Source organism: Choloepus didactylus, chromosome 17, assembly GCF_015220235.1.
Source record: "Choloepus didactylus isolate mChoDid1 chromosome 17, mChoDid1.pri, whole genome shotgun sequence".
In the NCBI taxonomy this organism is placed as follows: Eukaryota; Metazoa; Chordata; class Mammalia; order Pilosa; family Megalonychidae; genus Choloepus; species Choloepus didactylus.
Genome location: NC_051323.1, coordinates 33,968,675 through 33,985,987, shown reverse-complemented (window position 1 = coordinate 33,985,987; position 17,313 = coordinate 33,968,675). Strand labels below are relative to the sequence as shown.

The 17,313-nt window shown below is 36.5% G+C and overlaps 1 protein-coding gene across 7 annotated transcripts in view; it reads left to right on the top strand.

The window, feature by feature from the left end:
* The window catches only part of VRK2 (VRK serine/threonine kinase 2), a 141,803-nt gene that overhangs the window by 31,917 nt on the left and 92,573 nt on the right, over positions 1-17,313 (top strand). For 6 of the 7 annotated variants that reach the window (XM_037807129.1, XM_037807125.1, XM_037807128.1 and 3 more), the window contains 2 exons: positions 5,726-5,831; positions 7,005-7,097. In XM_037807129.1, the coding sequence (XP_037663057.1) occupies positions 5,726-5,831; positions 7,005-7,097 (199 nt within the window). Of the gene's footprint in view, positions 1-3,718; positions 3,771-5,725; positions 5,832-7,004; positions 7,098-17,313 lie in introns of those variants that run through there. The other variant, XM_037807131.1, reaches the window with a different exon arrangement.

Here is a 17,313-nt window from a genome sequence, read left to right as displayed (position 1 = left end):
ACGCATATATTAAAAAGGAAGAAAGAGCCAAAATCAAAGAACTAACGGATCAACTGAAGAAGCTAAAAAATGAACAGCAAACCAATCCTAAACCAACTAGAAGAAAAGAAATAACAAGGATTAAAGCAGAAATAAGTGACATAGAAAACAAAAAGAACAGTAGAGAGGATAAATATCACCAAAAGTTGGTTCTTTGAGAAGATCAACAAGATTGACAAGCCCCTAGGTAGACTGACAAAATCAAAAAGAGAGAAGACCCATATAAACAAAATAATGAATGAAAAAGGTGACATAACTGCAGATCCCAAAGAAATTAAAAAAATTATAAGAGGATACTATGAACAACTCTGTGGAAACAAACTGGATAATGTAGAGGAAATGGACAATTTCCTGGAAATGTATGAACAACCTAGACTGACCAGAGAAGAAACAGAAGACCTCAACCAACCCATCACAAGCAAAGAGATCCAATCAGTCATCAGAAATCTTCCCACAAATAAATGCCCAGGGCCAGATGGCTTCACAGGGGAATTCTACCAATCTTTCCAAAAAAGAACTCATACCAATCTTACTTAAACTCTTTCAAAACATTGAAGAAAATGGAACACTACCTAACTCATTTTATGAAGCTAACATTAATCTAATATCAAAACCAGGCAAAGATGCTACAAGAAAGGAAAACTACCGTCCAATCTCCCTAATGAATATAGATGCAAAAATCCTCAACAAAATACTTGCAAATTGACTCCAAAGACACATTTAAAAAATCATACACCATGACCAAGTGGGGTTCATTCCAGGCATGCAAGGATGGTTCAACATAAGAAAATCGATCAGTGCATTACAACACATTAACAATTCGAAAGGGAAAAATCAAATGATCATCTCAATAGATGCTGAAAAAGCATTTGACAAAATCCAACATCCCTTTTTGATAAGAACACTTCAAAAGGTAGGAATTGAAGGAAACTTCCTCAACATGATAAAGAGCATATATGAACAACCCACAGCCAGCACAGTACTCAGTGGTGAGAGACTGAAAGCCTTCCCTCTAAGATCAGGAACAAGACAAGGATGCCCGCTGTCACCACTGTTATTCAACATTGTGGAAGTGCTAGCCAGGGCAATCTGGCAAGACAAAGAAATAAAAGGAATCCAAATTGGAAAAGAAGAAGTAAAACTGTCATTGTTTGCAGATGATATGATCTTATATCTGGAAACCCCTGAAAAATCAACGATACAGCTACTAGAGCTAATAAACAAATTTAGCAAAGTAGCAGGTTACAAGATTAATGCACATAATTCAGTAATGTTTCTGTATGCTAGAAATGAACAAACTGAAGAGACACTCAAGAAAAAGACACCATTTTTCAATAGCAACTAAAAAAATCAAGTACCTAGGAATAAACTTAACCAAAGATGTGAAAGACCTATACAAAGAAAACTAGATAACTCTACTAAAAGAAATAGAAGGGGACCTTAAAAGATGGAAGAATATTCCATGTTCATGGATAGGAAGGTTAAATGTCATTAAGAAGTCAATTCTACCCAAACTCATCTACAGATTCAATGCAATCCCAATCAAAATTCCAACAACCTACTTTGCAGACTTGGAAAAGCTAGTTATCAAATTTATTTGGAAAGGGAAGATGCCTCGAATTGCTAATGACACTCTAAAAAAGAAAAACCAGTGGGAGGACTTACACTCCCTGACTTTGAAGCTTATTATAAAGCCACAGTTGTCAAAACAGCATGGTACTGGCACAAAGATAGACATATAGATCAATGGAATAGAATTGAGAATTCAGAGATAGACCAACTGATCTTTGATAAGGCCCCCAAAGTCACTGAACTGGGTCATAATGGTCTTTTCAGCAAATGGGGCTGGGAGAGTTTGGATATGCATATCCAAAAGAATGAAAGAGGACCCCTACCTCACCCCCTACACAAAAATTAACTCAAAATGGACCAAAGATCTCAATATAAAAGAAAGTACCATAAAACTCCTAGAAGATAATGTAGGAAAACGTCTTCAAGACCTTGTATTAGGAGGACACTTCCTAGACTTTAGACCCAAAGCACAAGCAACAAAGAAAAAATAGATAAAAGGGAACTCCTCAAGCTTAGAAGTTTCTGCACCTCAAAGGAATTTCTCAAAAAGGTAAAGAGGCAGCCAACTCAATGGGAAAAAATTTTTGGAAACCATGTATCTGACAAAAGACTGATATCTTGCATATATAAAGAAATCCTACAACTCAATGATGATAGTACAGACAGACAATTATAAAATGGGCAAAAAATATAAAAAGACAGTTCTCTGAAGAGGAAATACAAATGGCCAAGAAACACATGAAAAAATGTTCAGCTTCACTAGCTATTAGAGAGATGCAAATTAAGACCACAATGAGATACCATCTCACACCGATTAGAATGGCTGCCATTAAACAAACAGGAAACTACAAATGCTGGAGGGGATGTGGAGAAATTGGAACTCTTATTCATTGTTGGTGGGACTGTATAATGGTTCAGCCACTCTGGAAGTCAGTCTGGCAGTTCCTTAGAAAACTAGATAGAGAGTTACCATTCGATCCAGCAATTGCACTTCTCGGTATATACCCGGAAGATTGGAAAGCAGTGACACGCCAATGTTCATAGCAGCATTGTTCACAATTGCCAAGAGATGGAAACAACCCAAATGTCCTTCAACAGATGAGTGGATAAATAAAATGTGGTATATACACACGATGGAATACTACACGGCAGTAAGAAGGAACGGTCTCGTGAAACATATGACAACATGGATGAACCTTGAGGACATAATGCTGAGCGAAATAAGCCAGGCACAGAAAGAGAAATATTATATACTACCACTAATGTGAACTTTGAAAAATGTAAAACAAATGGTTTATAATGTAGAAAGTAGGGGAACTATCAATAGAGAGCAATTAAGGAAGGGGGAACAATAATCCAAGAAGAACAGATAAGCTATTGTGGGTAAATTTAACATTCTGGGAATGCCCAGGAATGACTATGGTCTGTTAATTTCTGATGGATATAGTAGGAACAAGTTCACAGAAATGTTGCTATATTAGGTAACTTTCTTGGGGTAGAGTAGGAACATGTTGGAAGTAAAGTAGTTATCTTAGGTTAGTTGTCTTTTTCTTACTCCCTTGTTATGGTCTCTTTGAAATGTTCTTTTTAGTGTATGTTTTTTTTTTTTTTAATTTAATTTATTTATCTATTTATTTTTCGTACAGTTGATTTAAAAAAAAAAGTTAAAAAAAAAAAAAAAAGGAAAAAAATATGTAGAGCCCCCTTGAGGAGCCTGTGGAGAATGCAGGGGTATTGGCCTATCCCACCTCGATGGTTGCTAACATGACCACAGACATAGGGGACTGGTGGTTTGAAGGGTTGAGCTCTCTACCACAGGATTTACCCTTGGGAAGACGGTTGCTGCAAAGGAGAGGCTAGGCCTCCCTATAGTTGTGCCTGAGAGCCTCCTCCCGAATGCCTCTTTGTTGCTCAGATGTGGCCCTCTCTCTCTAGCTAAGCCAACTCGAAAGGTGAAATCACTGCCCTCCCCGCTACATGGGATCAGACACCCAGGGGAGTGAATCTCCCTGGCAACGTGGAATATGACTCCCGGGGAGGAATGTAGAGCCGGCATTGTGGGATGGAGAACATCTTCTTGACCAAAAGGGGGATATGAAAGGAAATGAAATAAGCTTCAGTGGCAGAGAGATTCCAAAAGGAGCCAAGAGGTCACTCTGGTGGGTACTCTTATGCACAATTTAGACAACCCTTTTTAGGTTCTGATGAATTGGGGTAGCTGGTAGTAGACACCTGAAACTATCAAACTACAACCCAGAACCCATGAATCTCGAAGACAATTGTATAAAAATGTAGCTTATGAGGGGTGACAATGGGATTGGGAAAGCCATAAGGACCACACTCCCCTTTGTCTAGTTCATGGATGGATGAGTAGAAAAATAGGGGAAGGGAACAAACAAGCAAAGAAAGGCACCCAGTGTTCTTTTTTACTTTAATTGCTCTTTTTCACCTTAATTATTATTTTTGTTATTTTTGTGTGTGTGCTAATGAAGGTGTCAGGGATTGGTTTAGGTGATGAATGTACAACTATGTAATGGTACTGTGAACAATCGAATGTATGATTTGTTTTGTATGACTGCGTGGTGTGTGAATATATCTCAATAAAATGAAGATTTAAAATAAAACAACAACAACAACAAAAAGTTGTAGTCAGCTCTTTGCCAGTCTGAAGTCATCTCAAGACTCTATTGGGAAAGGATCTGCTTCCAGGCTCATTCATCTGGCTATTGGTGGGCCTCAGAAGATCTTCTAAACTCACTTGTTTGCAGTCATTGTTTGCAGGCCTTAGTTTCTCACCAAATGGGTTTCTCTTTAGGCTTCCTGAGTGTCCTAATGATAGGGCATCTGGCTTCTCTAGAGCAAATGATTCAAAGAGATAGAGATAGTGGTGGACATCAGTCTTTTTATAACTTAATCTTGGAAGTGATAGCCCATCACTTCTGCTGTATTCTCTTTGCTAGAAGCAAGTCTACTCTAAACTAAAGAGAGGGGAATTAATTAAGCCCTCTTTCTTGGGGGTGGAGCAACAAAAAATTTGTAGATCTTTAAAACCTTGAAATATGACTAGTCACCTTTTAGAAATAACTCAAAAATAGTGAAAAGAGAAAAAACTGTCATTTGTTAGGTACCCATTTTATAGCAGGGATTTTCAAATACACGATCTTATTTTGTCCTTTCAACAGCTTTTCAAGATAGGTGATATTTTTATTTCGTAGATGAGTAAATGAGCTTAGAGGTCAATACTTTGCTCAAATGGTCTCTAAAGGTTATAAATAAAAAGAAAATGAACAAACAACAATCTTGAAACAAAGAGATATCAAAAGGGTATGAATGAGTAAATTATGGTACATGCACATTATATAATATTCTGTGGCTCATTGAAGAAATCAGTTAGTGCTATACCAGTTGGCCTGGAAGGATTTCAGTGAGATACTATTAAAAAAAGGTAAGATGCAGACAAGTACCTATAATCCGATCACAATTTGTAAAACAGACTAAAAAATTCTTATATTTGTAAGTGTGCTGTTTGTTTGTATATATACTTAAGTAGATCTAGAGTGTAGGCTGATATGCATATAGGGCTAAAGGGCAGAAAAAAAAGGAGTTGGGGTGGGCACCAAACAGAAAAGGAAGGATTACATTTAAAAAGGCATGTATGTTATGATAGCATTCATGCATTTACATAAAATAGAGGTTTGTAAAGGTATAGCAAAAACAAATAAGATTTTATAAGTTTAAAAACAAATATAAATGACATTTTCTATGTGGACAAGTAGTTGGTTCAAGGTCATATGACAAGAGGGTGACGGGATCAAAATGTATTAAATTCAGGACTATGTACTTTAAGAAATCTGTTCTTTTTTCATGATGTAGGGGTGTGAATGGTTCAGCACAGCAATTTCTTCTACTGTAAAAATAACTGCAAAGTAAATACTGAGTAGTATCTTTCTACAGAACATCAGGATCATTAATGTGCATGCATTCTTTAGTGGGTCAGGTTGCATCAAACTTCTTTTTAGCTTGAGAGTATTTTTCCATGTTTCAAATTCATTAATAGACTGTTTCAAGCATTCCTATCTCAGAAAGATCTCTTTTTGATGCCTCTTTTTAATAGTTACAGATTTATGGTAATGGAAAGACTAGGAAAAGATTTACAGAAGATCTCAGACCAGAATGGCACTTTTAAAAAGTCAACTGTCCTGCATCTAGGTATCCGAATGGTAAGAAGGAACAGCTTAATTCACTTGTTCCATTTTGCAGTTGTTTACTTGTTACAATACACAAATCTTTACCCATTGTGGAATTATCAGAGAATGAAGGATTACTGCCCTAGAAATGTCAGTTATTGAGAGTAGAGGCTATTTTAGTGTAGTGGATAACTGGGCTGTCTAAGTGACAGAATGTGCTGTGTTTGATACTATAAACTTAATTAGGTATTCGTTCTTCAGTTTTTTTTTCCTCAGTTTTGTTTTACATATCAGAACAAGTTTTTATTGCTGTAAGAGTAACATTTCTTTTGTCAGTTATACCTGTAACAATGCAAATTATGGCAGAATATATTATTTTCCATGTTAAATATATAATATGGGGATGCTGTAAGATTTTTCTTTTGAGTTTGGGTTAGTGGCATTACTTAATTGTGGCTAATACATACTTCGCCAAATAAGAAACAACGAAATCTTAATAGCACCTGTGCAGGCACTTTATTTTTACCACATATCAGTTTTATCTGGTTTGCCTGAACATCCTTTATTTTTTCCATTATAAGTAGAGTGAAACTACTTGTATCAGTTTGGAATGTGGCAAATAGAGCTCATTAATTTATCCATTCATCCATCTCTCCAGCCAGCAAATATCTATTGATCTGTGTCTAATTGTAGCATGCAAAAAACCCAGGGGCTTCAAAGATGAAGCTGAGGAGTTTTCTATTCCTGTACAGAGGGAGAATGTCTTTCCCCATGGCTGTGGACATGGTGTTTGTTCTGGGCTCCGCAAGTCTTATAATTATAGCATGGCTGAGGAAGCTGAGTGGACTGCATGACTATTTCGCTATAGATCTCTTTGACTTCATTCTGTCTTTCTCTTCATTGCACAGTGTGATTTGGCCATTGGGCTGTCAGGAGCAAGGCATTGTTGAATTCAGGTTTTCTTCTTTTTAGAGGTTCAGTTAAAACACTCAAAATTTGAGGATCATTTTATCAACTTTTTTCCAGGATAAATGACCAATAGATGTGATATTTTAGAATAAGGTAATTAATGTGTAATTGTGAAATACATTACTTTGTTGTTAATATGAAAACAAATACATTTTTATTCTGTATTCAAGATGTTCAAGTTGATCATGAGTTCTTAAGACAGTGGTATATCCTTATATTTTCTATTACTTTTCACAGTTGGATGTGCTGGAATATATACATGAAAATGAATATATTCACGGTGATATAAAAGCAGCAAATCTACTTTTGGGCTACAAAAATCCAGAACAGGTAAATACAATATTAAGCTTTTGCTTCCGTTAAGGATGAAACATTCAAAACTCAAACTCAGAAGAGTTTACAAATGAGGGCCTATGGGATGAATATTGTAATTGTAATTTATCTTACCTTGCTTATCTAATTTAATCTTCACACTCAACTAATGAGTAATAAGGATGTAGAAATTGAGGGTCAGTGAAGTTAAATAAGTTGTTAATGGGCAATCCTTAAGAAGTGGCTAAGCAGGAGTTGGAACTTCTGAGCAAATGCAGATGAACAAAGGAACCATCCAAATCCCATGGGAAAAAGGATGGCTTATATAGAATAAAACAAAAACAAATGTTGTCATGTTAGCTCCTCTTCTCCTACTGTGCAGCCAATTAAGTTTCCAATAGAATACCATTTCTAGTAGAACTTTCTGTGATAATGGAAATGTGTATTTGTCTGCCCTCTATTGTAGAAACTAGCCACAAGTGGCTATTTAGCACTCCTACTTTGACTAGTGTTATTAAGGAACTGAATTTTTAATTCAAATTAATTTTAGTGAATTTAGATTTAAATAACCAAATGTGGCTTATAGCTAGTGTATTAGAGTAGGTTTAAAGAGTTAAAAAATCGAGTCTATAAAAATTAGAAAAAAATTGTTGAGTATTTAACCAATCTCTGCATAGAGAAGAGGGAAATTTCTACATAAAAATACAACAGAAGAAATCAAAAAGGAAAAGAATTGATTTCAAATTTTAAGATGTGTTTATATTGAAAAAAATGATAGGCAAATGAGAAACTGGGAAATATGTTTAAGACAAGTATTTGAAAAACAGTTAATATCTTTTATGTATAACAGGCTCTAAAAAAATTAGTAAGAAACACTCCAAACACCTTCTTAAAACAAAGATTAAAAGAATGAACAGGTAGATTAGAGAAGAAGAAATATGACTCTTCAAGAATCATATGAAAAAAGTTCATCTTCCCTAGGAACAGAAAAGATACACAGATCAGAATAGTGAGGCACCATTAAAACAAAACAAAACAAAACAAAACTTGTCAAATTGCACAAGTGTACCAAAAAATTAGGTAAGACTGATGAGGGTGCAGGCACTCGAAGAATGTCAGTGGGAATCTAAGTTAAATAAATGAAAGGGCAATTAGGAAATAAAACCTTTAAAAATCTGCATACTTCTTAAGATCAGGTTTATTGAAGTATAATTTGCAAACAGTAAAATTTGCCTTTCTCATTGTACAGTTTGATGAGTTTTGGCACATGTATATTGTGTAACCACCAGCACCTTCAAGATATAGAAATTACTGTCACCCAAAGTTCTTTCATTCTCCTTTGCAGTTACTTCCCTTTAGTTCCTATCCCTAGGTGCTGGCAATGAGATGAAATTTCAGAAATTTTCAAAAATAGCACACAAATGCAATTATAGAGTATATACTCTTTTGTGTCTGGCTTCTTTCACTTAGCATAATGCTTTTTGAGATTCATCTGTTCATTAGTGATTCATTCCTTTATATTGCTGGGTAGTATCTTACACAATTTGTTCATCTGTTTATGGGGATTTGGGTTGTTTCCAGTTTTTGGGCAATTATGAACAAAGTTGCTGTAAGCATTCATATACAGGTTTTTGGGTAGGCATACGTTTTCATTTCTTCTGGGTAAATAACTAGGAGTAGAATTTCTGGTCGTGTAGTAAGTGTATGCTTCAATTGAAAGAAACTTCAACTGTTTTACAGATTGTGCCATTATACTTTCTTCCCTGCAGTGTGTGTTAATTCCATTTGCTCTACATATTGTCAATACTCAGTAGTATCAGTTTTTTATATTTTAGCCATTATAATTTAGTGGTTTTAATTTGAAACAGTCATCTCTAAAGACTGATGATATTTAGCATCTTTCATGGGCTTATTTGCTACTTATATATCTTCTTTGATGAAGTGTTGATCAAATTTTTGTCCAGTTTTCAACTGGGTTCTCTTATTGAATTGTAGGTGATCTGTATATTTTGAGGATAAGAATCATTTACCAGATATTTGTTTTGCAGTTGCTTTCTGCATCTGTAGCCTATCTTTTCATTCTCTTCTCAGTGTCTTTCAGAGCAAACATTGGAAATTTTGATCAAGTTTGTGGTATCTTAAAATTATGTACCCAGAAACACATTTTCTTAATCCATTTCTGTGGGTGTGAACCCATTGCACATAGGACCTTTTGATGAGATTACTTCAGTTAGGTGTGGCCCAAATGAATCAGGTTGGGCTTTAATCTGAATTACTAAAGTCCTTTATAAACAGAGTGAATGTCAGGCAGAGAGAAACCACAGGGAACAGCCAGAACCTAGAAGTCAAGGAAGCTGGAAAAGAAAGCAGACTCCACCATGTGCTTTGCATGTGACAGAAAAGCCAAGGACCAAGGATCACTGCAGCCAGCCCCAGAATGCTGCAGTCTTCTGGGAGAAAGCATCTCCTTGTTGATGGCTTGATTTTGGGCTTCTAGCCTTAAAACCATGAGCCAATAAAGTCCTGTTGTTTAAGCCAGCCCATTTATGCTATTTGTTTTAGCAGCTTGGAAACTAGAACAAAGTTCAATTTATGATTTTTTTTTTTTATGATTTGTGCTTTTTATATTCTAAGGGTCACAATATTTTCTCATAAGTTTTCTTCAAGTTTTATCAACTCTTAGATTTAGGTCTGTGATCCATTTCAAGTTAATATTTGTATTTGGTGCAAAGTAAAGGTTCAGGTTCATTTTTTATGCGTATTTCCATTTGTTCCTGTAGCATATATGGAAAAGACTATCCTTTCTCCAGTGAATTACCTTGGCACCTGTTTTAGTTTTCTAGACTTATTAGGCAAATACCATGATATGGTTCAGCTTAAAGAATGCAAATTTATTTTCTTACAGTTTTGAGGCCAGGAAAATGTTCAAATCAAGGCATCATCAGGATGATTATTTCTTCCTGGAGACTAGCTGGTGATGATCCTTTGCTCATCTGTCACATGGCAAAGCACACGGAGACTTCTGCTGTGTCTCTTTTCTTCCAGGTTTCCTTGCCTTCATCTTCTTGCTTCTGTGGCTTTCTCTCTCGCTCTCTGAATTCATTCCACTTATAAAGGATTCCAGTAATAGGACTAAGACCCATCCTGATTGAGGTGGGACACACCTTAACTGAAGTAGCCTCAGCAAAAGGTCCTGCTTACAATGGGTTCACACTCAACAGAAGAGTCACACTCAACAGAAGAGGATTGACTTTAAGAACATGTTTTTGCAAACCATTACAGCAACTGTCAATATATATGTGGGTCTATTTCTGGATTCACTTGTGTTGCATAGATCTACATGTCTATCTTTATGCCAATGAAGCATAATATTGTAAGAAACGGGTTAAGTTTAGCTTTCATATAAAGTTGACATGGAATAGGGGAAATAAAAACTAAACACAAGTAGCAAAAACTGACTCCGCAATTAGAGGGAACGAAGGGGCCTCTGACATAAGCCTAGAGTTAATGCAAGCTCCTTATCTAAGTAAAAACAAGTAACAACCAAGGTCACTGAAATGTAAAGGAATATGAGGTGTAATCAAAGGCGGTTTAGTCAGCTCTCTCATATAAACTGTAAGCTCTGGAGTACCCAGCCAGCAGGAAAACAGGGGAGGGACCTGCATGTTAGGTTTAGGAAATAAATGGTGCTGTTTCTTTGTTCAGGGCGCCAACCATTGCATTTTCTTTTGGTTGTGCGCTTGCTCTTGCAAGAACAAAAATAAATTTCTTTTCTCCTCCACAATCGGGTGAGCCTTTGTTTTCTTCCAGGTACAACTCTGTTTCTAACAGTATTGATTATTGTAACTTAATGGACTTCAAATCAGGTAGTGTGTTCTTGCAACTTCTTTTTTTCAAAAATGTTTTGGCTATCCTCTCTAGTTTGCAATCCCATATATAACTTGTTAAAAAATCAGATAGTATCTATTTTTTTAAATAAGCCTGCTGGGATATCGATTGGGATTATGCTGAACTATAGAGATAAATTTGAGTGAATTGATTTTTTAACAATATTGAGTCTTCTGATTAGGTACCAAGGTAGTTCATTGAGAAAAAAATGATCTTTTCAATGCTTATTTTTATCTCTTTTATCTTCATATTAGGATTAAACATTTTCTGATACACATTGTGACTTGTTTTCTTTGACCTTTGGGATATTTGGAAGTATGTTGTTTAATTTCCAAAAATTTGGGAGTTTTCAGATTGATCTTTAATTCTGTTACAGTCAGAGAAATACTCTGTATGATTTCAGTATGTGTATGTTTACTGAGATTTATTTAATGTCCAAATTTATGAGCTAACTTGCTGAATATTTCATAAATCTTTGGAAAGAAAATGTATTCTAGTGTTTTGGGGTAGAGTGTTTTGTAAACGTCAGTTAGATCAAGTTGGTTGAGTTGTTGAAAATCTCTAGTTCTACTGAAATGAGTATTGACACCTCCAATTATAATTGTGAATTTGTATTTATTTTTTTTCCTTCATATATATTCGAATTCTGTTTTTGGGTATATATATGTTTAGGGTTTTTATGTCTTTATTAATTGTCTCCTTTAATAAAATGTCCCTCTTGATCACAGGTAACATTTCTTCTGAACTCTACTTTGGCTGATATTAATATAATCATACAAGCTTCCTTTTGATTAGTGTTTGCATGGTATATCTTTTGCATCCTTTTATTTTCAATCAATTTTTGTTTTCAAATTTAAGGTAAATTTCATGGAGACAGTGTGCAGTCAGTACTTGCTCTTTTTTCCATTTTGACAGTTAAAAATATGCTTAGACCATTTGAATGTAAAGTAATTATTTTTATGGTTGAGTTTAAGACTACCAAAGAATTTTGGGTTGGGAGTTTTTTTTTTTTTTCTATCAGCACTGCATAGATGTCATTTCATTGTCTTCTAACTTGTATAGTTTTTGACAGGAAGTCTGCTGTTGGTCTTATATTTGTTCTCTACAAGATGTCTTTATTTCCTTGCTATTTTTAAGTTTTTTCTTTACCACTGATTTTACCAATTTAATTAGGATGTTCCGTGTGTGTGTGTGTGCATGTAACTTGATTGGTGTTTGCTGAGCTGCTTGGATGCATGGGTTTATAGTTTTTATAACCTTTAGTCATTTTTTAAATAAACTTTATTTTATAACAATTTTAGATTTGTAGAATTATTTCAAAATTAATATGGAGAGTTCCCATATTTCTACACCCAGTTCCCCCTATTACTGATATCTTACGTTTGTCACTTTTAATGAACTAATATTGATACATTGTTTATTAGCTAAAGTCCATACTCTATTCAGATTTCCTCAGTTTTTCCCTAATGTTTTTTTTCTGTTCCAGTAGCCCATCCAGCATATCAAATTACATTTAGTGGTCTTGTCTTGTTAGACTTCTTTTACTTGTGATAGTTTTTCAGACTTTCCTGGTCTTTGATGCTCTTGGCAGTTTTGGAGATTACTGTTTAGGTCATTTGTAGAATATCCTTCAGTTGCCATTTATCTTATGTTTTCCTCATGATTAGACTGGGATAGTGTGTTTTTGGAATGAACGCATAGTGGTAATGTGCAGTCCTCATCACGTCATATCAAGAGTACAGGCATCCCTCAGAGATATTGTGGATTTAGTTCTAGACCACAATAAAGTAAATATTGCAATAAAGTGAGTCACATGAATTCTTTGGTTTCTCAGTGCATATAAAAGTTATGGTTATTACTATGCTTTATTAAGTGTGCAATAGCATTATATCTTTTAAAAAGTAATTAAAATATGACACTGACACACAAAAGTGAGCACATGCTATTGGAAAAATGGTGCTGATAGACTTGCTCAATGCAGGGTTGTCACCAACTTTCAATTTATAAAAATGCAATATCTGCAAAGCACAGTAAAGCAAAAAGCAATAATATGAGGTATGCCTGTATATCCTGTCAACATGACTTATTCTGTTGATGTTAACATTGATCACCTGGCTTGAGGTAGTGTTTGGCAGGTTTCTCAGTTGTATGCCATTTTTTCTCCTCCTTTTTCATACTGTACTCTCTGAAATGGAGGAAGTTGCTATACACTGCTCATACTTAAGTGGGGAGGTATAGTCCACCTTTTTAAGGGTGGAGTAGTGTGGTGGTTTGAAGCTGTATGTACCCCAGAAAAACATGTTCTTAAATCTAATCCATTCCTGTGGTGTAAGTAGGACCTTCTGATGAGGTTATTTCAGTTAAGGTATGTGCCATCTCAATCTGAATGCGTCTTAATTGCTAGAGTCCTTAAGAGAATGAAATTCAGATAGAGAGAGAAAGCCACAGAGGAAGTGGCCAGAAACTGAAATCAACATAACCCAGAAGAGAAGGGAGAGGCCAGGAGACGACACCATATGCCTTGCCATGTGACAGAGGAACCAAGGACTGTCAGTAGCCAGCCCCAGAACACCAGTCTTTGGGAAGAAAGCATTGCCTTCATGATGCCTTGATGTGGACTTTCTTTTAATCTCAAAACCATAAGTGAATAAATTCTCATTGCCTAACATGACCCATTTCATGGTATTTGCTTGAGCGGCCTAGAAAACTAGACCAGATTTTGGTACCAGGAGAATGCAGTGCTGCTATTGCAAATACCATAAATGTGGGAATGACTTTAGAATTGTATAATGGGTAGAGGCTGGGATAATTGTGAGGTGCTTTATAGAAAAAACCTAGATTGCTTTCAAGAGACTTTTGGTAGAAACATGGATGCTAAAGGTACTTTAGTACTTCCAATGAGGCCTTAGGAGGAAATGATGAATGTGTTATTGGATACTGGAGGAAAAGTCGTCATTGTTTTATAGTGGGAGAGAACTTGGTGAAATTGAGTTCTGATGTCAAATGGAAGGCAGAACTTGAGAGTGATGAACTTGGATATTTAGCTGAGGAGGTTTCTAAGCTAAGTATAGAAAGTGCAGCCTGGTTTCTCCTTGCAGCTTTCAGTAAAATGCAAGAGGAAAGGAATAAGCTGAGAAGTGAACTCCTGAGCACAAAGAAACCAGAAATTGATGGTTTGGAAAATTCTGAGCTTCCTGAAAGCAAGTTCCTAGAGAATGGTGCTCCATGTGTGGGTTTAACTGAACATGGATCCAATCAGCCATTTCAGTGCAAGTCAGGATTGGAAATGCAGTTATCAAGGAAGGATCTGTGGGAAGTTCTTTTTTCTGATGGTTTGGATCCCTGGGAACTGCATGCAGAATTGACAAGTATTTTGCATAATCTCTGTGAATGGAACCTCTGCCAGCCTGGACTAAAAGGAATAGAGGAGAGACAAACTGAAGGAAAAATTACTTCAGTAGGAGAACCATAGAAGCTGAGGTATGGATGAAGACATCTTCTCGGGTCAGGAGAGTAGGCCCACCATGTGTGTGGGGAAAGGGAGTCTGCCCTATAACTTGGAGAGGACAGGTCCTCCATCCCATTGTTTAAGAAAAGTGCTACCACCTCAGTCTCAGTGAGGGTGGAGCCTGTGCCCCAGGGATTGCAAAGAATCAGAGAATCTGGCTGCCACCCCAGTGTTCCGAAAGGGTGGAGCCTGTGTCCTTTTATTTGCAGAGAGCCTGGCTGCCATCCTAATGCTTGGAGAGGGTGGAGCCTTCACTCCAGTGTTCAAGAAGAGCATGGCCACTGCACAAGCACTTGGAGAAATGGCAGGGCTTCCGCTTCACCAGGAGTAGAGGACAAAATATCGTTCCATAGATGATTCTTAAACCTAGAAATCCAATGGAGTATGCCCTGTTGGGTTTCAGAATTGTTTGGAATCCATGAACTCTGTTTTCCTTCCAGTTTCTCCCTAGGGAATAGAAATGTTTATCATATGTCCATCCCTCCATTGTATATTGGAAGCAGGTAACTATTTTCTCTAGGTTTCACAGGTGCACAGATGGGAACTGTGCTCCAGGACAGACCACACCTATAACCGATTTTGACGAGACTTGTACGAAGCATTGATACTGAAATGACTTAAGGCTTTTGGGATATTGTGATGGAATAAATGTGTTTTGCATATAAAAAGAATATGTCTTTTTGGTATCCAGAGTCTAAAATGCAGTGATTTGAAGCTGTATATACCCCAGAACAATATGTTCTAAAATCTAATCCATTCCTGTGGGTGTAAACCTGTTGTAAATTGGACCTTTGATGAGGCTACTTCAGTTATGGTGTGCCACACCTCAATAAGGATGCTTCCTAATCCTGTTAATGGAGTTGTTTATAAACTAAACGAATACAGAGAGAAAGCCTCAGGAGCAAGAAGCTGAAATCAACAAAACCTGGAAGAGAGAGCAGATGTTGTCATGTGCCATGCCGTGTAGCAGAGGAGTCAAGGATTGCCAATAGCCAGTCTTTGGGAAGAAAGCATCACCTTGATAATGCCTTGCTTTGGACATTTACTTGGTCTCAGAACTGTATACTAATAAATTTCCATTGTCTAACCCAACCCAGTTCATGGTGTTTGCTTGAGCAGCTTAGGAAACTAAAACAGGTAGCTACATAAATTACTTGGAATTTTTTTATCCAAGGAATTTCTCTATTCTTCCCCATTTATTTATTTGTTAAATCATTTATCTACATCATTATGGAGTCTTGGATGTTTATTTTATACTTTGGGTTATAATACAATACTACTTTATTGTGTGCCTCTAATTGTTCTAGCCTTGGCCACGAGGATGATATATTCCCATCATTGTGGATTTTTGTTGTTTTGTTGTAGTTTTTGTTGAGAATTTCTTATTTTCTGGCATTACAAGATGCTTCAGGCTCATCTTGAATATTTCCTGCCCCAGTACTAGAATCACCCATTTTTCTAAGGAGCACTGGTTGCTTTTATTGGCAAAGGATGTTAGAACCCAAGATTTGTGTGCCAGGTATGCTTTTGCTACTGAGGTACCACTGAAAGAGTAAGGAGGCATATGCTTGTATGATAAAACTTATATACACACGTATCTATAAATACTTCTGTATGTAAATATCTGTATATTAAACTAAACATGAATTCACACTGATGTCTCCAATTCCAGTCTCTTACTACATAGGTCATTATAGACTGCTCCCCTTGCTTATCTTTGAACTCCTGCCCCATCATAAGAAACTTGGCTCCTACCATCTGTGGCCAATCTACTTAATTATTCAATTCAATAATATGTATATAGTGGTTTCAGAATTGTTAACCCATGCCCCAGTGGGAGACAGCTTTATCTTCTAGAGTACAGTGCTTATGTAGAGTTTCTTTGCCTTCAGTCATACAGACTCTACTCATTTCCAGAGTTGCTTAAGTCAGCACCGTTTTTTCTCCATGCCCTTCAGTGAGGTTGTTTCATACATTTGTAATACATTTATATTCTTTGGCTACTTTCTCATTCCATCCCAGCATCCTTTGACCTTCAAAATGATTTTTTTTTTAGTTTGTATAAATTAACGTTTCCCCCCTGTGTTGTAAAGTTCTGTGGGCTTTCTTAAATGTCTTGTTTCCACCATTGCAGTATCACTAGTTTTACCACCCTAAAAAATAACCCTGTGTGTACCAGTTTGCTAATGCTGCTGGAATGCAAAACACCAGAAATGGATTGGCTTTTATAAAGGGGGTTTATTTGGTTGCAAAGTTACAGTCTTAAGGCCATAAAATGTCCAAGGTAAGGCATCAACAAAGGCTACCTTCACTGGAGAAAGGCCATTAGCATCTGGAAAACCTCTGTTAGTTGGGAAGGCACAGGCTGGCGTCTGCTTGCTCCCAGGTTGGGTTTCAAAATGGCATTCTCCAAAGTGTTACTCTTGGGGCGTTTTGTCCTCTCTTAGCTGCAGCTGCTCTTCAGAATATCAGTCTCAGTTGCTCTGAGTCCATCTGTGAATTCCTTTATATGCCAGTGATCCAATTAATACCCACCCTGAATGGGCAGGGTAACATCTCCCTGGAAATTATCCAATCAGACATTTCACTCACAGTTGATTGAGTCACGTCTCCATGGAAACACTCAATCAGAGAATTCCAATCTAATCAACACTAATCCATCTGCCCCCACAAGACTGCATCAATCTTGTGGCTTTTTCTTGTTTTTTTTTCTGGGGTCATAATATATACACACTGACACACTGTGCTTCACCCATTCAACCTCCCTCCTAAGCCCCTGGCAATCACTGATCTCTTTACTCTCTTTCTAGCTTTGCCTTTTCCAGAATGTCATATAAT